Below are 26,466 nucleotides of genomic sequence, written 5' to 3'. Positions count from 1 at the left end.
AATCACCTGAGCTGATTTCAATAGGGGTGTGTAGACTTTTGATATCCACAGTATGCGTGTACTTACTATACATGTGGTGTGAAAGTGATGAATGAGGTGCAATTTTGACAGTGAGCACGCACACACATGCGCACACAACGCACACACATTCTGCAGCGAGGACAAGATGGAGGCGGAGCATCTGGCAAATTGTAAGTGTTTTTTTTTTTATCTTCATGTTTTGAACTCAATAACTTTAATTGTTATTAAATACATTTGCGATTGTTGCATAAAAAGAAAATTGTTGATTGTTTTGTTTCAATAAACAACATGCATTTCATTCATTCACTTAACAAATGCTGTTGTACTAGTTTTCCAAAGTCTCATGTATTTATTGTTCATTTATTTTATCCAATAAATAGGAGTTCACTGAAAGTGAATTTATGATGTGTATGTTTTTTTTTTTAAATGAGATGACAAAAGTCTTTTCCTTCTTCTCTCCTGGTTTGGACTCACCTGACACGCTCGTTGGCTCGGCTGCCAACTGACTGCACGCAGCTCCGCAGGAGGAGGAAGAGGAGGAGGAGGAAGAGGAGGAGGGAGCAGCGTGGGAGGATGAAGAGGAGGTCAGAGAATGGTGCGAACGTTACGTAAGCGCCGTTTGCGCTTGTACGGATGGAAAGCGTCCCTCGCTCTTGATGTTGAGCTCTTACGCAACCAAAAGCAGAAGAAGAAGAAGAAGAAGAAGAAGAAGAAGAAGAAGAAAGCCTTCATTCCAGGCTGAAAAAAGAGCGGACCATTCACAATCGGAGCTTGAGCTCGTTTGAGATCTCGTCCACTCGATCGCCGGCCAAAACCTCCGAAACGCAGCTCACTTTTCAAGAGAGCACAAAAACGTCAGCCAAGAAAGACAAGAAGCCATTTTCAACACTCTCCATTGGTCAATAATTCATGAAAATGGCAGACACGAGTGGACTGACTCAAAAGTACAGATTGTTGAAAAAGTTGAACATTGGTCAATTTGTGGCTTTGGAGCTATTGCATTGCCGTCAGCGATGTCAAAATATGATGCTTAGAAAGTATTGGATGAACGGTGTCGGCCCAAGACGCAACTATTTAGTCCCTCGTGTCAAAATGGAGGCGACATCCCGCGGGGTGATGAGAGAATGAAGAATCATCGGCTCATGACAGATGGTCACGGGTTTGACGTGGCATTCGGCTTCGTTGCCATCTGACGCTCCACGCCGCCCGCCGCTTCCTGCCGTTCTGCCAGCTGGCCACGTTGACGGACACTTTGGATTGTTTCCTCCGCCCTCTTTTGAAAGCCTTTCTTTCTTCAATGGCGCGTCTCAAGGTGAAGTCAAGGGCCAATCGTGGAGCTCGTCTCCATATGAAAAGTAGCCACAACACCTGATCTCCATTCTTTCCTGCGCACGCCATCACCTTGAAAATGCAAAAGCAGCGGAAGGTGCCGCTGCTGATAAGTTGAAGTGGAGAGCTAAATGTGTCCTCGCTGGCTGATAAGGCGCCCTCCAAATGTGGACCCCTGGCGCGTCTGGACCCGAGTGGCCGTGCAGTGCGCTCAGAGACGCGACGGCGGCTGAAGCTGAAAGCTGAAAGCTGCGGGAGAAAGAAATCCTCGCCACAAAGCCATCAAGGTCGGACGCGCCGGCAAGAAGCGCAGGTAGGCCACAAAAAACTGCTAAACTTCACACATGAGCTAACCGTTAGCTGGTCAAACATGAGCTCCATGAGAAGACGAAATCAAAAAGGGGATGAAAGAATGTCAATGTGTTGGTGCAGCTCGCTAAAGTGGCTAACGGGCAAATTGGACAACAGATTGTCGTTTGCGCCGGCAACCTCGGAAAAGGCAGCAAAACAAAATGACAGCAAATGCCAGCGCCGTGCGGTGACATCATCGTTTAGCTCAGCTTTGTTACTTTTGCTTTCAGTCGTTTGGGGAAGAACATGGAGAAGATTTTTTTTCTTCTTCTCATTAAAGTGCTGTAGCAGAAAAGGTGGCTGGTGGTATGCATGGTGAGCAAGAAGCCACGGAAGGGTGAACTTTTTCTCATCAAGGTGAAATTTGCCACTTTCGCGCAGGAACTTTGCTGACATTTGGGTGAGTCAAACGTTCTGCAGCGTGACTTTGACTGTGACCTTGTCTCGCTCTTCACCCAAAAGTTCTTCTCTCCAGGTGGCGCCATGGAGGACGAGGAGCCCTCGTCTGCTCATCAGACCCGAGAAGAAAGAACTTTTGTCAGCACCTTCACGTCTCACCTGGACCTCAACGCACGCTCGGCCTCGTCCGAGCGAGGCGGCGACGCGCCGGCGGGAGCCGAAGAGGACGACGGCACTGGACGAGAAGCGCTTCCGGACGAGGCCAATGGAGACGAGGAGCGAGGAGGAGGAACAACGAGATCTGACGAGTCGCAGGTGAGAAGACGCTTGCGACACTTTTTGCTTTTTGTGTAGCGAGAGCACTCTTGCTAATATTTGGATGCAATATTCTTCCAGGCCTCAAGTCCCGCCCAGCCGCTCGTCCCTGACCCGACGTTCGACAGGCGGTGCGGCCTGCTGGCCAGCGAGGTGAGCCCCTCCCACAACAGATAACAAATGACCTCATTGGTGGAAAGTAGCAAGTGCGAGCCAAATATGCTCGACCTTTCCCAATGCTTGCGTTCATCTCCACATTTTTGATCACTTCAAATACATGACACTTAAAGCAACAACAAATGAATTGCTTGATAAATAATAGTTAGCTTCTATTTTAAATATTGCCAGTGTCCCAAAAACATATATATCTTTTTTTAATGTTTTCTTATTCCAGAGCATACAGAAGGCTTTGATGCAATTTGGGTGGCTTAAAGCAATGGTAGTTATTACAAAAACGGCCAGCAGGTGGCAGCAGAGTATAAGAGAGCAACCAGAGGCATTTTGCAACAAGCTCTTTTCCCCACTGTTTGAAACCGATTTGTGAATAATGAGGAAACTTAGCTATATTCTAATGCTCATTGCTGCAAAACGGAAACGGATAGAAATATACTTTATTTTCCTTTTTGCGTTTGGTAGGTTCCAACACAATATTCTGTGGGCCTTGCAAAATCGGTCAAAATCCAGTCAAACAATGACTGAATTATATTACTACTGAAATTAATAATTGTACATAAAATACAAAGTATTTTGGGGAAAAGGACAGACTTTGAAAAAATTGTTGTTAAATTGATGAGCTGAGGCCAGCGTCGCCCAAAAGGCCCCGCGCGGCGCGAGTCCAGCAAAAGCATAGACGGGAGCGATCGGCATCCGTCGCAACGCTGAAGCTGTCACCGAGGACGCGGGCGGACCACGCGTCCTCGGTGACTCATCGGCCGCGGTCTCAAATCCTCTCGACTGGCTCCAGCCTGCCGAGCGCCGCTCAGGCTCTGTCGTGAGTCATCGCGTCGTCAGGAGGCGAGCGCTTTCTAAATTTAACACCGCTCGGAGCCGCCGGGTCGCTTCAAAAGCGTCCACGTTCCACCCAAAGTTGTCAAATTCCAGGCTAATGCCAGCTCCGCCAATCGGAGCTTTGCTGTTGCCACGGCGACGACGTTAAGCTTCGCAAAGCTGAAAGAAGGAAATGGCGAGGCCTGAAGATAATGAAGATGATGATGATGAGGGGGGAAAGTGGTTAGCACATTAGCAGTTAGCTTCCTTCCACATTCCAAACACATGCATTGACATGTTATTTTATCCTCTACTAATGGAAAGTAGCGTCGTGCTAAAAGTGGTGCCGGCATCCTTTTCATCTTTCTGCACATTGTCTTGAAATCAACTCAACAAAACTACAAACAATGACTAGTAAGCATGGAAATGGACGGCCCGTGTCCCGGCCTTTGTAACGGCTTTCTAGGTCAAGTACAAAGAAGACTTTGAGAGGATGAAGGGTCAGAGTCTCTTTGTCCCTGCGGCGGAACTCCTTCACGCCAAGAACATCAGCGCCGTCGTGTCTGAGGTCTGAAGACTTTGCTTTGGAAATGTGAGCGAGCAGCAGCCAACGTCGTCCTCACGCCGGCCGTCTGTGTCTTGGTCCACTTTTTCTTCAGTCTAAATACAAGCAGGAGGGCAGGAAGGAGGCGTCTTTGTCGCTCTACTCGCTGCTTCCGGACACGCCGCAGACGCAACGAGCCAGGGAAGTCGGCCGACTGCAGAGCCAGGTCCGCAAACGGCAAACGGAACCATCACCGCACATACTTGGTCGCATTGTTAATGGCCTTTTTTTCTTCGTCTTTTTCCAGGTTCGGTACAAAGAAAACATGAAAACGTCCTCCTCGCTCTACTCGCTCATGCCGGAAACCAACGACACTCTTTTTGTCAAAGAACTCACTGACATGCTCAGCCAGGTAACACGATGGATGGATGGACATTGGATGGATGCATAATGGATGGACATTGGATGGATGCATAATGGATGGACATTGGATGGATGCATAATGGATGGACATTGGATGGATGCATAATGGATGGACATTGGGTGGATGCATAATGGATGGACATTGGATGGATGCATAATGGATGGACATTGGATGGATGCATAATGGATTGATGCATAATGGATGGACATTGGATGGATGCATAATGGATTGATGCATAATGGATGGACATTGGATGGATGCATAATGGATGGACATTGGATGGATGCATAATGGATTGATGCATAATGGATGGACATTGGATGGATGCATAATGGATGGACATTGGATGGATGCATAATGGATGGACATTGGATGGATGGACATTGGATGGACATTGGATGGATGCATAATGGATGGATGCATAATGGATGGACATTGGATGGATGCATAATGGATGGACATTGGATGGATGCATAATGGATGGACATTGGATGGATGGACATTGGATGGATGCATAATGGATGGACATTGGATGGATGCATAATGGATGGACATTGGATGGATGCATAATGGATGGACATTGGATGGATGCATAATGGATGGATGCATAATGGATGGACATTGGATGGATGCATAATGGATGGACATTGGATGGATGCATAGGAAGACCTGACAGCGTCCGTCCCTGTGTGTGGTTCAGAAGAAGTACAAGGAGGAGGTGAAGAAGGAACTGAGCAGCACTTTGTACTCTCATCTTTTGGAGACCAGCGAAATCCGTCTGGCGAAGCGCGTGCACGCGTTCCAGAGTCAAGTGCGGGACTTTGCGTCCACCGACACCAGCCCGATCTGTTCAAGTGTCCGCATGTTGTCTTCTGCTGCCGTTGTCCCGTAGGCAAAGTACAAAGAAGACGGCAAGCGCAAGGCCTCCGTCTCGCTCTACTCCCGACTTGCAGACACGCCCGACATCCGACGCGCGCTGGAGATGTCCCAGCTGCAGAGTGATGTAGTTGACCTCCGCCAGCTCAAAGGTCACGGAACTCAACGCGTGCGTGTGACCTTCTTGCCTTTCCCAGGTGAATTATCGGCCAAAGGCGGCGGTGAAAGGAGCTCCGTCGTCTCTCTACTCTCAGCTGACCGACACCAAAGAGATCCAGTTTGCGCGCCAGATGAGCCAAATGCACAGCCAGGTACCACAAACGCCAACACGGGTCAACTTTGGCCTTCCGGTTACAGATTCAAATGGAGTTCTTTCTAGATTTCACATTCTGCGCCCACTCTCGTTCCTTCAGTTCAGTTGTGAATCAAAGTGAAGGTTAACGGGGTCGGCCGTCCCTGAAAATGTCGCCTAAAATGTTACCAGGAAGTCTTTTGTGTTGTAATACGGCAGTTCAAGGTTTCATCCGGTTGATTTTTGGCTTGAAGCCATTGTGGCTGCAAACGGGTTTTTGTTTCTATCGTTTGTTTTACCGCCACGCCAACTCGCATCCTGCTTTTATTTGATTTTGCCGACAAGTGTGCCACAACTACTCACATGCCCGTCCCCCAAAAAAGACAACCCCCCCAAAAAAATCTCCGGCGCCGTCCGTCTTTGTCTCGCTTCAGCTGAAGTACCGAGAGGACGGCGGGAAGAGCCTGAGACGGACGTTTCACTCGCAGATGCCACAAACGCTGCAGACGGAGTTTGCAAAGAATGTGGCGCCAGCTGCAGAGTCAGGTGAGCCGTTGGCCCGTCACGCCGGATTTTTGCAGGCGCCGGCGCTCGTCCTGTCTCAGCATCTGCTGTGTCAACTCAAAGCATCTGCATGTCTTCTTCTCTTTGGCGCCATTTCGAGCATCCTTTCGCCAACATAGTGTCCGCCGTCTGTCTGTCTGTCTGTCCTCTTCACATCTCACTTTGGCCGCCCTGGCTTTTCTTCGGTGGTTGTCGTCGGTCCGATGGGCAACTTCCCCCATCCGAAGACAAATCTCCGCCTCCTCCAGCTCCGCGTTGAGTCTTAATGGCCACCTATCGCGACATTTGGGTTTTGACTTGAACTTGTGCTCCTTCTGTCGCACCTGTCCGCACCCTCTCCCTCACTTCTGCTTCAACTCTCACTCGCTTAAAAAAAAAAAAAAAAAAAAAAAACGTCTTGTGGTCAGCAGCGCCGCTACACAGAAGTGGTCCAGATGGGCAGCAGCAGCGGGTCGCCGTTGTACTCGCTTCTCCCGCAGACTCTGGAGACGCTCGTGCCAAGGACGCCTGCCAGCTCGCCAGTCAGGTCAGGAAACAAAACAACCACAAGGGGTCAGAGTCCGATTGATCTTTACAAGGAATTTCTCTGGTGTCGTGGAGGTCATTTGAGTTTGCTTGAGACTCTCGTGCAAAAAATCAATCTTCACAATTTGTCTGCTTCCAAGAGTCAAAACTCAAATAACGTCTCTCAAAAGGTTTTACCAGTGCTACCTCAAAAAAGTAAATACTTGCTTGAAAAGTAACTTAGGTACTTGAGTGGTTACTTGCTAGAAAAAGTAACTGAGTTGGATTCCAAGTTACTTTAATAGTTCCATTCAGCTGAGACCGACAACGAACCCGACTTTGAACATCACAAGTGGAAGTGACAACACATTTTGTTATATTCACAATAAAATCAAGACAACCTTTTTGACTTATCAGAATTATTTAAAAAAAAGAAAAACCTTTTCAGGGTTTCACTTGATATCAATTTGCTCCTTGTTTTTAATCCAAAAGACATGTTAAAAGTACATTTTGTAAAATGAAGGCAGTCTTTTTAATGGACGTATTGAACTGTTGATAAATAAAATGATTACATTTAGCGACCTCCGACAGTCACACAATCTGTTGTGAATGAACGAATATTGCCCGTGCGAAAAGCCTTTTTGGTTTGTTTGTTTTGACGCTGTGACTGAAGTGGTGATTGGCGAGCGTGCTGAAAACCATGATGCCACTCCCTCAGAGGGAAGGAGAATTTCCCACCATGCATTTCACTATCTTCCATGTCACACTTCTTCCTTCGTATGTGTCTCCTATAATGTATAGTTATTTTTTTAGTGGCTTGCTAAAGTGATAGCAATCAAGTGTTCATTTTACAACACAATCCGTACGTGTCAGTTGGGGGAAGTTTTTGTTTTTTTTGCATCCTGCTGGCAGTGAAATGCATCTGCCTGCATTGGTGAGAAACGAGAGAGAGAGAGAGAGAGAGAGAGAGAGAGAGAGAGAGAGAGAGAAGAGAGAGAGAGAGAGAGAGAGAGAGAGAGAGAGAGAGAGAGAGAGAGAGAGAGAGAGAGAGAGAGAGAGAGAGAGAGAGAGAGAGAGAGAGGGAGGGATGAAGGGAGAGAGAGAGAGAGAGATAGAGAGGGAGGGATGAAGGGAGGGATGAAGGGAGGGATGAAGGGAAAGAGAGAGAGAGAGAGAGAGAGAGAGAGGGAGGGATGAAGGGAGAGAGAGAGAGAGAGAGAGAGAGAGAGGGAGGGAGAGAGAGAGAGGGAGGGATGAAGGGAGGGATGAAGGGAGAGAGAGAGAGGGAGGGATGAAGGGAGGGATGAAGGGAAAGAGAGAGAGAGAGAGGGAGGAGGGATGAGGGAAAGAGAGAGAGAGAGAGGAGAGAGAGAGGGAGGGATGAAGGGAGGATGAAGGGAGAGAGAGAGAGAGAGAGAGGGAGGGATGAAGGGAGAGAGAGAGAGAGGAGGGATGAAGGGAGAGAGAGAGAGAGAGAGAGGGAGGGATGAAGGGAGAGAGAGAGAGAGAGAGAGAGGGAGGGATGAAGGGAGAGAGAGAGAGAGAGAGGGAGGGATGAAGGGAGGGATGAAGGAGGATGAAGGAAAGAGAGAGAGAGAGAGAGAGAGAGAGAGAGAGAGGGAGGGATGAAGGGAGGATGAAGGGAGAGAGAGAGAGAGAGAGAGAGAGAGGGAGGGATGAAGGAGAGAGAGAGAGAGAGAGGGAGGGAGAGAGAGAGGGAGGGATGAAGGAGGGATGAAGGGAGAGAGAGAGAGGGAGGGATGAAGGGAGGATGAAGGGAAAGAGAGAGAGAGAGGAGAGAGAGAGGGAGGGATGAAGGGAGGGATGAAGGGAGAGAGAGAGAGAGAGAGAGAGGGAGGGATGAAGGGAGAGAGAGAGAGAGAGGGAGGATGAGGGAGAGAGAGAGAGAGAGAGAGGGAGGGATGAAGGGAGGATGAAGGGAGAGAGAGAGAGAGAGAGGAGGGATGAAGGCGAGAGAGAGAGAGAGAGGGAGGGATGAAGGGAGAGAGAGAGAGAGAGATGAAGGAGGATGAAGGGAAGAGAGAGAGAGAGAGAGGGAGGGATGAAGGGAGGGATGAAGGGAGAGAGAGAGAGAGAGAGAGAGAGAGACTTCCTCCATTTAATTCTCTCACTTGATATTTGCAAATGTGGTTCGAGAGTAACTTTTGGAGCTGTCGTAGGAGTAACTGTAATCAGATTCCTTCAGTAGCGGATGCTTTTATCTATCAGACGAGGCGATGAAGCGCCTCCCCTGCACTTCCCTTTTGCAAAGATGTCACAAAATGAGCGCTCAACGGCACAATAGCACGAATACCAAATATCGAAGACGTGCAAAGCGCCTCCGTGGAATTATTAAGTCGGCCGTTTTGCAAATGCGACCCAAATGGGAACGAAGGTTGCGGTGCGTGATTGAGTAAATGTTTGTCTTTGACGCAGTCCCGTCCGCGTCCTGCAGGTGGCGTACAAAGACGACGGGGCGCAAGGAGATGAGCGTCAACTTGTACTCGCTGATGCCGGAAAGCATCCACACGCAACACGCCAAACGAGTCGCACAGATGCACAGTCAGGTACTCGCACCCAATCACAAGTTGGCGCAAAAGTCCATCAACACTTTGGAAAGGAAACAAAGATGGAAGGATGCAAATCAGAAAGGAAACACGGATACTTTGGTACAGGGGTGAGCAAAGTGGGTCCTGGAGGGCCGAGTCTGCAGGTTTTGGATGATTCCCTTCTCCAAACGCAGCTGAAACGGGATCAGCTCATCAGCAAGCGCTGCATAAGCCTGATCGCCATCCTGATGATTGCAATCAGCTGCGTTGGAGCAGAGAAACATCCAAAACCTGCAGGACTCCAGGACCGCCCCAGTTTGGACACCTCTGCTTCGCTTGGATGTGGTGGATACGAGGATGTATGAAAGCCTTTTTGCAGTTGAAGGTCATTTGAGATGCTTTACAAGCTTTCCTGTCACAACCTTGACGAGCTGGAGTTGCTATGGCAACCAAGCTGCAAGTGTGGCTGATCCAGTGTGTGCGTGTGTGTGTGCGCGTGCGCGTGTGCGTGTGCGTGCGGCAGGTCGCGTACAAGGCCTTTGCGCGGCATCAGATGGCGAGGAGTTTGTACCATCATCTCCCGGAAACGACGCAGACCGGACTGGCCAAGCGCGCATCCCAACTGCAAAGTCAGGTGCCGGCAACCACAAACGTTCACACCGCATGCTGACCACACTTTGCAGGTCTTTGGACTTGACAAAAACTTGAAAACTTTCAAGCATAACTTGGACTTGAGACGATGTGTTATACTGTAAACGGAAAATAAAAATAAAGTTTTATTTTTTTTTTTATTATTTTTTTTTTTTAATTTTTTTTTAAGAAAAGCGAAAAAAAAAAAAAAAAGTTTTCTAATTGCACAAGGTTACCACAAGATGGCATTAAGGTTTATTTTTGTCAAAAAGGAAATTCCTCAACTCACTTCCTTGACACCAAGATGTGACAGGATGGCAGCAAAGCGCTCCTTTTGTCCAAACCAAGCTCCTTCATCCACCTCGATGTAGTTCATTGGTCAAACCATGATCCCAACGTTTGACTTGTTCCCGTCTGACTCGATGTCATCTTGTGACGTCCCCTCAATGTTTTAGCACAAGTACAAGTGGGCGGGCCAACAGGAGCTTCACGGCTGCCTGTACTCCACCCTGCCCGTCACCATGGAGACGCAGCACGCTAAAGGCGCCGCCCAGCTGCTCAGTGAGGTCACTTCCTGTTTGTTGGCAGTGGCGCACTCTCGTTGACCAAAAAAAAAGAAAAGAAAGAAGTGACAACGTTGCCTTGTCGTCGTCCAGGTCAAGTACAAGCAGAGCAGCAAGAAGGAAATGGCCGCCTGCCTCTTCGCCAACTTACCTGACACCACCCAAACCATCTTCAGCAGGGACATGACGCACATGCAGAGTCAGGTGCCTTCAAAACACGCTGCTCAAGTGCAATAAACGTTCTGTTTTGCTATTTAGGTCGAATTTCAAATGAGAAAGCAAACCGCAGCATTTGGTCTGTTAGCTCAATTAGCTGAATGCTAATATGGCAACTTAGAAAATCTCCATGGAAGCAAATGAGCACGGATGCAACGTTAATTGTCAAATAAGACGTATGCAAGAAGCAAGACGTCCATTTGACACAAATTGTGATGCCGGCACTTGAACGCTCCTCTCGGGTCCTTCAGGTCAAGTACAAGGAGGACGGGATGAGAAACCTGGCGCAGAGTTTCTACTCGCAGCTGTCACAAACAACTCAGACGGACTTTGCTAAAAGGCTCTTGGAGATGCAGAGTCGGGTCAGATTGGGAACACGGATTACTACTTTCCTTGCGCGTGTCGTGCGTGTTACACGGGGGGGGGACACGTTTGACGTCCAATCCTGCAGGTGAAGTACAAGGAGGACGCCCTGAAGGGGATGACGTCATCGCTCTTCTCCAGACTCCCGCAGACGCTCCAAACTCAGCGGGTCAACCAGCTCAGCCAGATCCAGAGTCAGGTGACCGCCTCGTGACGACAGCCACGCCTCTCACCATCATCTTCCTCACCTTTGCCATCTTCATCACCTTCATCATCTTCCTGCCACTCGCTAGAGATGTCAGGACGTCCTTGCCCTTGAAGGAAGGTCGTCTTTAGTTTGAGATGAAGTGCTGCTGACCTCATAAACAAAGGGGAAGGCCTTGTTGAAGTGTCTCCAGTCCATTTTGTCCTCCTTTGTCTTTGTTTGATCCACGCAGGTGAAATACAAGGAGCGCAACAAGGATGCGTCCTCGTCCCTATATCACCTCCTGGCCGAGACGCCAGGGACGCGGTTTGCCAAACACGTGTCGGAGATCCAGAGCCAGGTGGGCCCCCGCCCGCGTTCTCTTCTCATAGAAGCTCTTGTGACCTTTGCTGGCTTTGCAGGTCCACTACAAGCGAGACAAGTTGGACATGTCCACGTCCTTGTACTCGCTGATGGCCGAAACGCCGGACATCGGCTTTGCTAAAGACATGGCCGACACGCACAGCCAGGTAAGTGTCGTGTGGGGGCGTAAGTCGAGATGGGGACTTTGACGCGGGACCTTCTGGTGGCAGCACGTTTGACGTCGGCGTGGCAAAAAAATCAACTGGACTCGCTTGGAGTCAAATCAGACCTGCGAAAGCGGAACTTTGCCAGCGAGCTGAAATTCTGCCGCTATTTGTTCACAAATGCGACGAGAATCCATCTCGCTCTGCTCCCGCTGATACGTTCGCAACCGACCTTTTTTTAGGTCGGATCAATCAGGCGTCGTTTAGGGCGGGACTTGCAGCTGTGACAAAAAGCAGGAAGCGGCGCCGCCGGAGGAAACAAACAAACCTAACATGGACGAATGGACGCTGCAATGAATTCTGTTCTGGCAGAATGACTCGCCGTTTCTTTGTTGAATGTTGAACAGCGAGCGGCGCTTTGCACATTTTTAGTTGCTAAGGATGTTTGTGCTTTTTTTTTTTTCGAGACGGAAGACGACATTTTCATCCATTGGTCAAAACAAATATGCACAAGATGTCGCACGGTCCAATCAGCTGGAAGCATTGTACAGCAAGTCCTGCCTTTCCAAAACGGATCAGCTGAGCGAAGTTCCAGATTGATCATGTGAACAACTCACTTGAGTCAATCACATTTATCGATCTGGCCATCAGCAAAAGCAAGAAATGAAAAACAGCAGTCAGCGGCGCAGCACTTAAGATAATGCTGAGTCTCATGATCAAGCCCTTTGAAAAACAATGGAGATTGTCCAAGAAACTTTGTGGACAGTCACCACGGGGCGGGAAAACGGAAGGAAAGTGAACTGAGAAGCGGCAAAAGTCAAATGGGGAACTGATGAGACAAGATGGCCGACTGGGACGAGACACACGTGGCTGGAGAGAGCTGATTGGGTGACGCGAGGCGGAGACCAAAAAAAGGATCGGCAGAACGCAAAACGCCAGCTACCGTCAAAACAAATCCGATCCAAACAAAAACTTGAAAACTTTCAAGCACAACTTGGACTTGAGACGATGTGTTATACTGTAAACGGAAAATTAAAAAAAAACAAGTTTTCTAATTGCACAAGGTTACCACAAGATGGCATTAAGGTTTATTTTTGCCAAAAATGAAATTTCTCAACTCACTTCCTTGACACCAAGATGTGACAGGATGGCAGCAAAGCGCTCCTTTTGTCCAAACCAAGCTCCTTCATCCACCTCGATGTAGTTCATTGGTCAAACCATGATCCCAACGTTTGACTTGTTCCCGTCTGACTCGATGTCATCTTGTGACGTCCCCTCAATGTTTTAGCACAAGTAAAAGTGGGCGGGCCAACAGGAGCTTCACGGCTGCCTGTAATCCAGCCTGCAGAACGCAGAACGCAAAACGCCAGCTACCGTCAAAACAAATCCGATCCAAACACGAGGCAAAAACGCACGACACGTATTTTCTTTGCAACTTTTAGACCAAAACGTCACGTGACCCTCGTGTTGACACCGCAAGGGGAAATCCTTCCACAGAGGTCACGGAGGCTTCAAATATCAGACGTGTTTTGTTTTAGGCCAAGTACAAACAAGCGGCCAAGCAGCAGGCGGCGACATCCTTGTACGCCAAACTGCCCCAAACGTTGGAAACCAAACACGCCAAAGAAGCCGACGTCCTGCAGAGCCAGGTCAGTCCTGACTTTTTCCGGAATTGCCTTGTGACCCCGCCGTCACCTTTTGGCCCTTCGCACCCGTGCCGTCTTGTCCCGCTACACAGATGGCGTACAAAGCCGAGGGCAAGAAGCAGATGACGTCGTCGCTCTACTCTCGACTTGCCGAAACCCCGCAGACGCGCTTGGCCCGACGGGTGGCGCTGATCCTCAGTCAGGTACTTGCTCGTTGGCCCAATCCTATCGACAGCGTCCGTTTTGCAGGCTGACGAGCGTCTTGTTTCTTCCAGAACAAATATCGAGAGACGCACAACGTCGGCTTGTACTCGCGGCTCCCACGCACCAACGACATCGTCTTTGCCAAAAGACTCTCACGCATCCAAAGTCAGGTATTGCCTGCCTGCGTGCGTGCGTGCGTGCGTGCGTGTGCGTGCGTGCGTGCGTGCGTACTTGTGCGTGCGTGCGTGCGTGCGTACTTGTGCGTGCGTACTTGTGCGTGCGTGCGTGCGTGCGTGCGTGCGTACTTGTGCGTGCGTACTTGTGCGTGCGTGCGTGCGTACTTGTGCGTGCGTACTTGTGCGTGCGTACTTGTGCGTGCGTGCGTGCGTGCGTGCGTACTTGTGCGTGCATACTTGTGCGTGCGTGCGTGCGTGCGTGCGTACTTGTGCGTGCGTACTTGTGCGTGCGTGCGTGCGTGCGTACTTGTGCGTGCGTACTTGTGCGTGCGTGCGTGCGTGCGTGCGTACTTGTGCGTGCGTACTTGTGCGTGCGTGCGTGCGTGCGTGCGTGCGTGCGTACTTGTGCGTGCGTACTTGTGCGTGCGTGCGTGCGTGCGTGCGTACTTGTGCATTGATCCAATCAAATGCTTTTGGGGAATACTTTCTCAACTCCACTTTATTGATAGAGCACTTTTAAAAACAACCATAGCTGTATAAAAAAAAAAATCATAACATACGTACAACATACGACTGCGGGCAACAAAATTGCTCTCAAATGTCATTCCAAAAAAAAAGCATCTTCAAACCTGAGTGCAAGAGCCTTCCAAGAAGGTTGATCCAAAAACGTGATTCGCTTTGGTATTTCTTTCGGACCCTTGTCAACAAACAAAGTGAAAGGAGAGCAAGCGCTACACAAAGGTAACGTCAATGTGGCGCGCGGGCCTTTCAGAAGTCGTACAAGGAGGCGAGCCGCAGACGAGCACGCGACTGTCTTTACTCCAAGATGGCCGACACGCCGGAGACTCGACACGCGCTCCGCGCGTCCCGACTGCAGAGTCAGGTCGGCGCTCGTCGGCGAGGATCGCGAAGCCAATGCGCTCCACGTCACCTTTTTTCTGTCGTCTGCCTTCAGGTGGCCTACAAGCAGGACGCCGGCAAGACCTTCTACCGCCAAATGCCTCAAAGCGAACGCAGCGAGTCGGCTAAACGGCTCGCGCTTTTGTACAGTCAGGTGAGCAACGCGCGCGCGCACGCGCACGCACGCACGCTAACAAGTGGACCGTGCGCGTGCGCTGCAGGTGAAGTACAAAGAAGACGGCAAGAAAGAGATGAGGACAAACTTGTACTCGCGCCTTCCCCAGACCTTGGAGATGCAATTTGCCAAACAGATGTCAGACTTACTCAGCCAGGTGAGGAGCCGGAAATTGTGCGTCAACAAACCAACAAACAAAATGGAACTGCAATTGCGAGCCGATTGTGATCATTCTGTCCCTTGTTGTTGCGTCTGTCCATCTTGTTGCGTTTGCAGAGCAAATACCGCAAGCACAAAGCAGATCTGTCCAAGTCGCTTTTTTCTGTCCTCGCCGAAACTCCGGACACTCGCTTCGTCAAGGACATGGCGGACACCCACAGTCAGGTGAGAAAGGTCACCTGGTGGACTCGCGTCATTGTCTCACCATAAGCACAACACGTTTGTGCTTCTTTTCTTTTCTTTTTTTTTTTTTTATCCAACCCCAACCAAAAGTTTGTGTACAAGACTATCTTTTTTTTTTTTTTTTTTTTTTAAGAGCTCAGTATTGTTCATTCGGAAATGTCATCATCATTGCTCTTTTTTTTTTTTTTTTTTAATATATATATATATATAATTTTTTTTTTTTGTGTGTGTGTGTGGGTGAGTATGTGTATGTGCGTGCGTGCGTGCGTGCGTGCGTGCGTGTATTTGTTAGATCACCAGAAAACCTATTAGAAAAAATCTCATACCGTTCACCTAAACCGAACACCAGGAGACCCGAGGAAGGACCAAAGAAAACCAAGGAAGGTGAAATCCAGCACCGACCAGACACCCCCCCACCAGAACTCCTCCCCAGCCCAAGAAACATCCAGACCCCAACAAATCCAAAAAACATAAAATCAGGGAGGCCTCAAGAGACCGAAGGAGAGACCGAGAAAAGGAAGGAAGGACAGACGAGATCCGCAGACACCAGGCAGCCTCCACCGATTCAATAACCTGAGGAGGAAACAGATTACAAGACTATCTCATTTGCGCGTCCACGAGTGGAAACCCGACACTCTGAAGAGCAAAAACAAAATGCAACCATTTGGACCCGTCTCGCAGGGCGGCCATTTTGCCCTTCGCTGTGGATGGAAAATGACATCAGTTACTCTGGTAACCACCAATCACAGCTCAACTTCAAAAAAACAGCTTCGCCGTGGTTGGTTGTTCCCTGAGCAACTGACTGTGATGTCATTTTTGGTCCACAGCGAAAGGGCAAAATGGCCGCCCCCTGAGATGGATCTCAATGCTGCGATACGCCATAAATATCGGAAATTCATCAGATGAGCGTCTTCCGACCAGTGGGGGCTGCGTACGATATTTTATTGTAACAATATTTGTTGGCTTGACTTTTTCTTTATGGAGTAAATACTCAAGTAAAGTACAAATACTTGATGATATTTGATGACTGATTTCTTCACCCTTGCGTTTGGTTAACCCTCAGCTGGTATGCGGTTAGTTAAAGTCACTAACCATCGGCCCCTCAAACCTTGAGTGGATTTTGTTTCATACTGCGCTGCAGCCTCAATATCTCGTCTTCTGCGTGTCGCGCGTGTGCAGGTGAAATACAAGATGGCGGCAAAGGAGGCAGCCAGCGGCGCTCTGTATCATCAGCTGCCCGAGACGGCCGAGACGCTTCGTGTGAAAGAAATTTCTCAGCTGCAGAGTCAAGTAATCGCTCGCCGACGATGAACGCGCGCGCGCGGCCAATCGCATCATTCGCGACGACGACGGTCAAATCGATCGTGCCAAAACTCGGCCCTGCAGCTATTTCAGGTTTCCCCGCCTCCGACGCAGCTGATTCCAATCAACGGGATAGTTATCAGGCTTAAGCGCAGCTTGCTGATCACGCGAGTCAGGTGTGTCGGAGGAGGGGAAACCTCCGAAACCTGCGGGTTCCAGACAAACGCGCTCGCTACAAAAGTCTGCCTAACAGAAGAGAGTGTTTTTATGTGTGTTTGTTTTTGAAGTCTCTCATACGTCTTCAACACTTGACCTTGTTTATTTGTCACCCGAGTCGACATCTCGTGTCAAGCAAAATGTTTAGAAAGGTGGCTAGCCTAGAACGGCTGCGCCCAGTCCCTTTTTTTTTTTTCCTGATGGTGAGCTGTTTGTGGCAGAACAAGTACAAGCAGAGCGGGAAGCAAGTGGCGGCGTCCAGCCTGTACGCTCGCCTGCCGCGCACGGCCGACACGCAGCTCGCCGCCAGGATGTCGCAGCTGCTGAGCACGGTGCGTGCGTGCGTGCGTGCGTGCGTGCGTGCGTGCGTGCGTGCGTGCGTGCGTGCGTGCGTGCGTTTCCATGTGGGAAAGACGGCTTTTTCTTGCTTTTGGAGCAGCTTGGTGATGAGTGTCTTTCTTGCACCCGCAGTTCAAGTACAAGCAGGAGAGCATCAAGAGTTTGCTGGACTGCGTCTACAGTCGCATGCCAGACACGGCCGAGACGCGGATGGCCAAGGCGCTCGCACGGCTGCACAGCCAGGTGAGGATATTCGCACCTCGCCATTGGCAAATTCAACCGTTGACTTTTTTTTTGTGGTGAAGGGCCGTTCCGCGATTGGCTGAAATATACCATCCATCCATCCATCCATTTTCTGTACCGCTTGTCCTCACAAGGGTCGCGGGGGTTGCTGGAGCCTATCCCAGCTGGCTTCGGGGCAGTAGGCGGGGCACACCCTGAACTGGTTGCCAGCCAATCGCAGGGCACACAGAGACGAACAACCATACTCACAATCACACCTATGGACAATTTGGAGTGTCCAATTCACCTGCCATGCATGTTTTTGGAACAAATTTGTAATATTAATAATAATACAACAAATATTTGGCTGAAATACCGGCACCGAAAATTGCCACGGCTTAGGGCAAAAGTAGTGCTTTTGCGGCCTGCTGACGTGTGGCGTCTTCGTGGCAAGGAACCATGTTGATGAGTTTCATTTAGACAAAAGCAGTGCTTAGGTCCCATCTGGTCTCATTGTTGATGGCAGTTCAATTCAGGCCAAACAAATAGTGCTTTGCCGCTTGCTTGTGGCATGTTGATGTCAAGGGCGTGTGTTGAAATGAGTTGAAAAGTTTTGATCCATATCAATTGATGGAAAGCACTTTGTGGCAATTGTAAATCTTTTTTATTGGTCAACAAGTGCTTGCAAAATTTGAGGTTGACTGCACAGTGAAAAGCGATGTGTGTTAGCAGCATGCTAAATGCTAATCTCCTCTGCAGAGCAAATACAAGGAGGCCGGCAGGAAAGCGGCGGCCAGCAGCCTTTATCGCCTCCTACCTGAGACCATGCAGACCCTTCGCGCCAAGGAGGCCTCGCGGCTTCACAGCCAGGTGAGACGCTTCCTGATTGGACAACTCGCCCATCGTGGATTCCGCGCATCACATGTCCAATAAGGGATGGAGATTGAAGACAAGTGATGATGTGACGCTTGACGTACGTCTGCAGGTCCGCTACAAGGCGGAAGCTTTGGCCGCAAGAGCCGTCACGCTCTACTCTCACATGCCGCAAACGCAACACACCACATTTGCCAAAGCCGTCATGGAGCTTCAGAGTGAGGTAAGCGCACACGCACGCACGCACGCACGCACGCATGCAGTGCAATCACACGTACACAAAAAGCAAGAGAAGCATTGAAAAACATGAAACACAATCTGATGTTCTGATGTGTGTGTGTGTGTGTGCGCGTGCGCGCACGTGCCTGCGTGCAGAATAAATACAAGGCGCAATGTCGGGAGGAGATAAGCATCAGCGCCTTCCACAAGATGGCCGACACCAATCAGACAAAATTCGCCAAGCGCTTGACCAACTTTCAAAGCCAGGTGGGCCATGACATCATCAACGTTCAATCAAATGCCACCAATGGTTAGCATTAGCATTAGCATGCATTTGTTGCTCCTCAAATAGGGATTTGGTGTGTGTGTGTGTGTGTGTGTGTGTGTGTGTGTGTGTGTGTGTGTGTGTGTGTGTGTGTGTGTGTGTGTGTGTGTGTGTGTGTGTGTGTGTGTGTGTGTGTGTTTTTGTTGTTGTTGTTGTGCAGTGGCGGACTGTGGAGAAAAAGTGTCCCAGAAGTGAACGTAGCGAGTTGACCCACTTCATGACGTCATGCTAATAACTGAAGTACAAGGATGCACAAAATTCAAGCTTACATTTAATACTTTGGGGTCACACTTGGATATTTTTTCTGAGACAATTTTTTGTCATGCAAAATGTTGATGCATTTTTAGTGACAGTATTTTTGGACCTCAATGTCCTCCATGATACGAGACGCTCACAAATGCAAAGTTTGAAGAAGAAAACAGACGGCAAGGATGCGTTTGCATGCACACGGCTTGGCGACCGCCAACGCGTTTTCCTCCCACGTTTAACTGCCCCGCCCACTTCGCAAACTGCGCAACCATAAATGTGACAAATAATCCCGATGAGCACATTTATCTTCAAAATTGGAGCTGTTGGCCACAGCGTACATTTCGTTCACTTTGTGGGGGATGGGGGGGGGGGGGGGTGGTCGCGTGGCGTGTGGCCCCAGCTGGTCGGGGGGAGTCCCACCTTGCCCGTAGGCCAGCCTGGCCATGCTCATTTGTGCATTTTGATGTGTTTGTGTGTGTTTTCAGAGAAAGTACCAGAAGGACAAAGCCGAGCTGTCGATGTCGTTGTTCTGTTGGCTGCCCGAGACTCTGGACACTCGTTTTGCGAAGGACATGACGGACATATTAAGCCAGGTGAGGCCGGCGTGCGTTCGAGTACGGCAAGGATCGTCTTGCCTTGATCTTGTTGTCGTTTTGTCAGACGAAGTACAAGGGGGCCAGTAAGAAGGAGATGGCGAAGAGTTTGTACTCGTTGCTGCCTCACACCAAAGACACGCAGCACGCCAAACAACAAAGTCAGCTCCACAGCCAGGTACGTGCCGCTCAGCGCCGCGCTTCACGCAGCCCAGGCGCGTCTTTACCCGCGTGTGTGCGCGTTGTTGCAGAAGTTGTACCGAGAGGAGGGCAAGAAAGAAGCCGCCTGCAGTTTGTACGCTCAAATGCCTCAAACCATCGAGACCGTCTTTGCCAAAGAGCTCAGCAAGACTCAGAGCGACGTGAGCGCTAACGTGCTAATGCTAAATGGATCACTAGCCCAACCCACAAACGCCGTTTGATGTGTCCCAATGTAGAAGCTGTATAAGGAGAAGTATAATAAGCAGAAAGGCCATTCGGACTACGCTAACATGAAGACGCTGCCGGAGGTGGCGCACGCCGTCCGGATCAGCAAGACGCACAGCGACGTAAGCACAAACACGCAACAAACATCACGTAGGCTGCCTAATAGCATCGCCGCGTGCTAATCGCGTCCTTGCGCTGCTCTCAGGTCAGCTACAGAAAGGGAAAAGATGAGCTTCACCACTACAACATGCCGCTCGACAGAGCGGACATCGTCAGCGCCATCAATGCAGCCAAACTGGCCAGCCATGTTAGTCTGTGTGTGTGCGTGCGTGCGTGCGCGCGCGCGTGCGTGCGTGCGAAGCCATTTGCCGCCACTTTCATCTCCATGGCAACCGTTTGGAAATGATGGGCAGCTTTTCTTCCATCTTGTTGTTAATGGCGCCAGGTGGCCTATAAGAGCGCCGGCAAGCAGCTGCTGGTGAGTGACGCGTTTGTCCTGGCACGCATGGACATCAGCCACGCCAAGGAAGTGTCACAACTGGCCAGCCGGGTAAAACACACGCACACGTGCATTCTGCAGGGGAAGATTTTGTGAAATTGAGCAGTCGTCCCCCCCCCGCAGGTGAAATACAAGCAGGTGCACGGACCACCTCAGTACAACCCCCTGGATTGTGTGTCCTTCAAACATACGCGAGTTGCCACCGCGCTCGCCAGCCAGGTGAGGCCTGTAACCATGGCAACACAAACACATGGGTTGATCGGGCTTGTTGGATGACGAGAGGGCAATGCACGCGCACGCGCTCCGGCTCCAAACGTTCCATAACGACCTGTCGTGTCGCATCCGCCTTGCGGTCACATCGGAAGGAAACGCATTGAAATCAACAACTTTGGAAAATATCGTCAAGGTTGTTTTTTGTTGAGCAGGTCAAATATAAGAATCCCAAAGCGGAAGCTTCTTCAGACCTGCCCAACCTCCTGCAGCTCCAACACGTGCTGCACGCTAGCAAACTGCAGAGTAACGTACGTGCACACGGAACACTAAATGCACTTCGCCACCACGACACGCTCACGTTGTGTGTGTGTGTGTGCGTGTGCGTGTGTGCGCGCGCACTGCATGCGTGCGTGCGTGTGTGGCATCAGGTGGAGTACAAGAAGAAGCATGAGCAGAGCAAGGCTGAGTTCCACCTGGCTCTGGACACGGCTGAACAGCGCCACCACAAGGAGAATGCAGTACTGCACAGTCAGGTCTAGCACAGACACACACGCACACGCACGCCCCCACGCACACGCGCACACACACACACACACAGCCCTGACGTGTATCCGTGCTTGCAGGTGAAGTACCGCCAGGAGTACGAAAAGAGCAAAGGTCACACACGTGTGGAATTTGCAGACACACAAACGTACAAAGTGCAGAAGGAGGCACAAAAGATGCTAAGCCAGGTAACAGAATAACGACGTGTTCTTATAAGGACCGCAGGAAGTGACGAGAGAAAGTCAGGAAGTCAATAGCGGGGGCTGCTACTTAAAGTGAAGAGAGCAGTACAGGAAGTGACGCAAGTGTCCTTCCAAAAACGGCACAGGAAGTTAAGTGTGCGTCCTTCCCAGGAAATGAAGCCCTTAAAAGGGAGTTGAGAAAATGAAGTCCTTCCTTAAAAGGAAATACAGGAAGTGAAAATGGAAATACAAGAAGTGAAGTCCTTAAAAAGGATTTAGTACAGGAAGTGAAGGCGTGTTGTCTTTTCAGAAAGAGTACAAGCGTGACTATGAGGAGCACGTGAAAGGCAAAGCCTTGGTGGAGGTAGAGCAGACGCCGGAATATCTGACGGCTCGTCAAGCCACCCGGCTCCTTAACGAGGTTCTACACGCACGCACACACAAACACACATTTTCTGAAAAAGCAAGGAACTCAAAGCGAACGTTTGCCGTCTGCATGTAGAAGGAGTACAGAAAGGACTTGGAGCAGGAAGTGAAGGGGCGGGGCTTATGGGGGCTGGGCCTGGAGGACACCCCTGAGCTCCTGAGGGTCAAACAAGCCAATCGGATCCTGAACCCGAAGGAGTACCGCAGGGATGCGGACACGGAGGTGCTGGGCAAAGGGATGCCACTCAGCGCTGACGTCCTGGAGGTCCGACGGGCCAAGAACGCCACCCGGATCCACAGTCAGGTAAGCGGATCTCACGGGCTGGCGTACGCCTGCCCTCGCTGGATCCGCATCACGCCGTGCGCGCGTCTGCCACAGAGGTTGTACAAACAGACGGAGCATCTGAGGGACAACTCGTACGGGACCATCAGCGACACCCCGCAACTTGTGCACGCGTCTCACATCAAAGACGTCTACAGTCAGGTGAAGGCGGTTTGCTTTTTACGGCTATTACTCCGTCTGTCTGTCAGTCCGCGCGTCCGTCTAGCTGTCCGTCTGCCTGTCTGTCTGACTGCAGAGGAAGTACAAAGAAGAGGCGGAGCGCCTGCGAGGTCGCTACAGCGCGCTGCCGCTCACTCCCGAGATGGAGCGAGTGAAAGCCAATCAGCGACACCTCAGCTCGGTCAGCTCACACTCGTGTCAGGATGACCCTTGACCTCCAGTCGACATTTGTGCTCCTGTGTCTTGTCCACAAAACGCGTCGTCTTCCTCTTGCAGCCTGTCGATGTTTTTTTTTGCGCTAGCCAGAATGGATATGGAATGTTGACTCTCTGCCGCCCCCTAGATGCAGTACTGCTGGGACGCCAAGCTGATGAGAGGTCTGACGTCGTCCGTCAGCGAGACGCCAGAGATGCTCCTCGCTAGAGACAACGCCAGAAAGATCAGTGATGTACACGCACGCACGCACGCACGCACGCACATTTTACAAAGGTTTTTCGAAAGGCTGACATTATGTTGCGTTGTTCAGGTGCAGTACAGAGACCAGGTTGGTTGCGGGACCGCCGTCACCGACACGCCTGAGATGGAACGAGTCAGACGCAACCAGGACAACATCAGCTCCGTGAGCACACGCGCGCACACGCGCACACACGTTGATGTTGGTGACCCCGTGTGTGTGTGTGTGTGTGTGTACAGGTGAAGTATCAGCGTGGGCTGCAGGAGTCTCGGGGGCGCAGCTGCACGGAATTGGACACCCCCGAGTACAGACGGGTCAGGAGGTCTCAGGACTCGCTTTCTATGGTAGCCGCCGGCTAACGGGTTGGCTAGCGTGACGCTTGTACTAATTGACACCAACGGACCACATGGAGTGCGCGTGTGCGTGCGTGTGTGTGTGTGATTAATAAAGACTTGCAAACAAATGTACGTCTCTTTTTTCTTTTTTTTTTGCTCACTGACAAAATGCACCGTTTGGGTGTGTGTGTGTGCGTGCGTGCGTGCGTGCGTGCGTGTGTCTTTACATGAACAAATTGGAACTATTTTGTTTGTTTATATTTTGAGTGTGTGTATCAAGCTTTAATATTTTAAATGACTAATTTGATGTCTTTTTTTTCTCAATGTGTTTTATTCTATTTTTTTATTTTAATTATTTTTGTCTCACTTGTCTTGATATTAGCATATTCGAATTAATTGTAATTTACTAATGGGTTTTTTCTCATTTTTTCATCTGCAATTTAAAAAAGTAAATTATTTGTAATTTTTTAATTCTGTTTTTTTTGTGTCAGCACTAACATTACATGTTTTGTTTTTTATTCCTGAAATTTTTTTCAATATTTTTTTACTCATGTTAATATGTTTTAATCATTTGTACCTGTGTACAATTAATGAGCACTTAACGTGGAATTGAGTGTGAAGTTAATGCGTATTTGTTTTTTGTTGCGTCATGCAGGCCAAGTACCACGAGGACTTCGAGCGCGCTCGCGGTCGCGGTTGTGCGCCGCCGCCGGGCCTGGATGAGTCCGGCATGGATCGCTACCAACGGGCCAATCGCATGATGACGGACGCGGGTCCCAACCACATGATGGACGTGGACAGACGACCCGGCGGCATCATCGTAGGTCAGAATGTGCTCATTGTTATATTATAATGATATTATTATAGTGATTGGCACGCGTTCCCATGCTGCCTCTGTTGATGGAATGTGAAGTTGTGGCGACTGTCATGGTCTCAGTCTTGTTGGCATTATTTGTTAAGACCTGAAGATGCGGAGACCAGATCCTGGCTCAATTTTTGACTTGGACCCGCTGGAGGATGACGTCCAGTCCAAGAGCCTGCGCAGAATGTCTGGTAGAAAGCAAATCTGAACGCCTGCGCCCGCCCCCCAACTAACCTCCACACAACAAAAAGAAAAGCTCACATTTGTCTTTTGGTCTTGCCAAGACGATGACTTCGTCCTTTAACACCAAAGCCATCGGCCACCTTTTTTACGCAGCGACTGACGGTTGAGCCACCCGTGGCCGCTCCGAGCTGAGAGGTGTTGAACATAAAGCTAACATGCTAGCATGTTTTGGGAATGTGTGATAATAACGTGCTAACCAGACCAAGAGACCAACCCGCAAACCTCAGAACTGTCACGCAAACCACCTGACGACCGCCGCCATCTGCAATTCGTTTGTGACATCAGCTGACGGCAGCCATCTTGTGTCCACCCTTGTTCACCTTTGCCTACCTGATGTGTTTGTTTGCACGCCGGGTGTCGTCAGAGCGGGCCGAGCACAGACAGAGCAGGCCTCGGTCGCGGCGGTCTCACGGCTCGCTGACCTCTGACCTCTGGGAGCACGGCAGCTGCCACACACCGGGTACATGTCCAGTGTGCGTGCGTGTGCATGCGTGCGTGCGTGCGCGCTCTTATCATGCCGTCACAGGATGAGTTGGAGAGAAGCACACGCGTGTGAATTCATACAACGAGCAATTTGTGTTTTTGGAATGAAAACATCAACGGAGGAAGTGCAAACTCACTAAGTTGACACTTTGGCCCCGTTCGCGCTGAGCTGCTAAAACTGCAGCAGACGTTGATATTGAAAAAAAACTTGGTTGGCAACATTTGAAGAAATGTTGACAAATTGATCAGTGAATGAAGAAAAGGAACAAACACGTTTAGTTTAAAAGGTTTGTTTGACAAGTGGCAGGTCCAACTCCCCAACCTGACCTCATCAACCCTGTTCTGTCCTGTGTGTGTGTGTGTGTGTGTGTGTGTGTGCTCGTCACCCAGCCCCGGTGCTTCCCGGAGCGTACCAGCAGGGCGTGCACATGCAGCCGCAGCCGCCGTATCACGGCTACATGCATCAAACCAGCATGTCGTCGGTCAGATCGGTCACCTCGCCGCCACACTCTTCCGCAATGGTGAGTCCACAGTTGCCCGCCCCCTCCCTCGCCCCCAGCCCCCGCCTCGCGACACAACATGCGACGCGTGCACCTTGATGCTTGATCACAGGTTTCGGCCCACATGGCATTCACATGCAGTCGACTCACCTGTGGCCGATGGAAATGAAGCTCCTCCTTTCGCTTGAACATTTCTTGTCAACAAGTGAAAGGAGAAGCTTCATTTGGATCAGAGTAGTGCTTTGCTGCCACCTTGTGACACCAATAGGCAATTGAACGGTGAACACGATTTGTAACACGCAAGCCACAAACGTGTGTTAATGAAACGCGATGGCGTGAATTTTTGTGTGCGTGTGTGTGTGCGTGTGTGTGTGTGCAGCGTGTTTACCGGGCGCTGTACGACTACGCGGCGCAGGACCACGACGAAGTCTCCTTCAGAGACGGTGACGTCATTGTCAACGCGCAGCCCATCGACGAGGGTTGGATGTACGGCACCGTGCAGCGCACCGGAAAGTCGGGAATGCTGCCCGCCAACTACGTGGAAAGTTGCAACTAGACTCGGAATTGGCTCTTGATAAATGTGCGGGTTTGAGTTTTTGGGTGTTTTTGTTTTGGGCCATTTAAATTGAGCTTTATTTCCATGCGCACTTGATTTGGATTTAACTTGCATGCTATTTCACTTGAGCTCACTACTTTATATATTGCTGTGCTTCCGTACACATGCACGCACACGCACACACACACACACACGAAAAATAAAACCACATTTGTCAGCACAAATGTCTTCAGTCTGTGAATATCAATTGAAATGGCTGCACACTTGTTTGTTAAAAAGGGTAACTCAACACTAAATCAACTCTTTTTTTATTTTTATTTTTTGCTGCTTAACTGTATAAACTGGTGCATACAAATGCTGTCTACATGTCTCGGTCATTATTTGGATATTTTAGTGCACGTTTGTTGAAAGCTTGAATTGGGGGCAAAAAGCGTGTGTTTGGCGCCATCTTCAGGTTAAACACTGATCAAGACAATTTGGCTGTTTGTCTTCCCGGCTGGGTCTCATACACACCTCCTCAAACGCCTTGTTAGCGAGTTGCTGCTGTCAATCACAGGCAAGACCACGCCCAACCCTCTCCCCATTGGCAACTCAACGCTCCTCCAGGCAACACCCCCTTTGGAGACACCCCCATTTCAAATCTTAGTGAGGGGTGGAGCAAGAGTCTGACTTCCTTTTGAGTTACCTTTTTAAAGGGAAATTGATCGTCCATTTTCTGTAGCACCTCACTTGGGTCGTGGGTAAATTTGGTTGTTGCATGGTA

General features: G+C 50.0%; 1 protein-coding gene across 1 annotated transcript; it reads left to right on the top strand.

The window, feature by feature from the left end:
* Positions 1-1,979: 1,979 nt before the first annotated feature.
* LOC147156094 (uncharacterized) lies at positions 1,980-25,927 on the top strand. Its single transcript, XM_086065704.1, is given in 56 exon segments — positions 1,980-2,101; positions 2,177-2,415; positions 2,497-2,568; positions 3,869-3,970; positions 4,062-4,172; positions 4,254-4,358; positions 5,071-5,181; positions 5,263-5,373; positions 5,444-5,557; positions 5,973-6,074; positions 6,510-6,594; positions 6,597-6,628; positions 9,062-9,079; positions 9,081-9,173; positions 9,679-9,789; positions 10,241-10,351; positions 10,442-10,552; positions 10,816-10,926; positions 11,016-11,126; positions 11,365-11,472; positions 11,534-11,641; positions 13,177-13,287; positions 13,377-13,487; positions 13,560-13,658; positions 14,437-14,547; positions 14,620-14,718; positions 14,786-14,896; positions 15,016-15,123; positions 16,321-16,431; positions 16,881-16,991; positions 17,131-17,241; positions 17,980-18,090; positions 18,206-18,316; positions 18,469-18,579; positions 19,372-19,479; positions 19,547-19,657; positions 19,731-19,841; positions 19,917-20,027; positions 20,111-20,212; positions 20,351-20,455; positions 20,528-20,623; positions 20,830-20,925; positions 21,046-21,150; positions 21,241-21,348; positions 21,653-21,763; positions 21,845-22,072; positions 22,148-22,252; positions 22,347-22,451; positions 22,614-22,718; positions 22,797-22,889; positions 22,964-23,068; positions 23,715-23,883; positions 24,020-24,112; positions 24,529-24,624; positions 25,038-25,168; positions 25,527-25,927. Coding segments are annotated over 55 exon segments (6,045 nt in total). The 5' UTR covers positions 1,980-2,101; positions 2,177-2,184; the 3' UTR covers positions 25,704-25,927.
* Positions 25,928-26,466: the final 539 nt, after the last annotated feature.

This window comes from Leptonotus elevatus, chromosome 21 (assembly GCF_054856555.1).
Source record: "Leptonotus elevatus isolate MCC_2025b chromosome 21, RoL_Lele_1.0, whole genome shotgun sequence".
Lineage (NCBI taxonomy): Eukaryota > Metazoa > Chordata > Actinopteri > Syngnathiformes > Syngnathidae > Leptonotus > Leptonotus elevatus.
The sequence above is the reverse complement of the archived record's forward strand: the minus strand, read 5'-3'. Positions and strand labels throughout refer to the sequence as shown.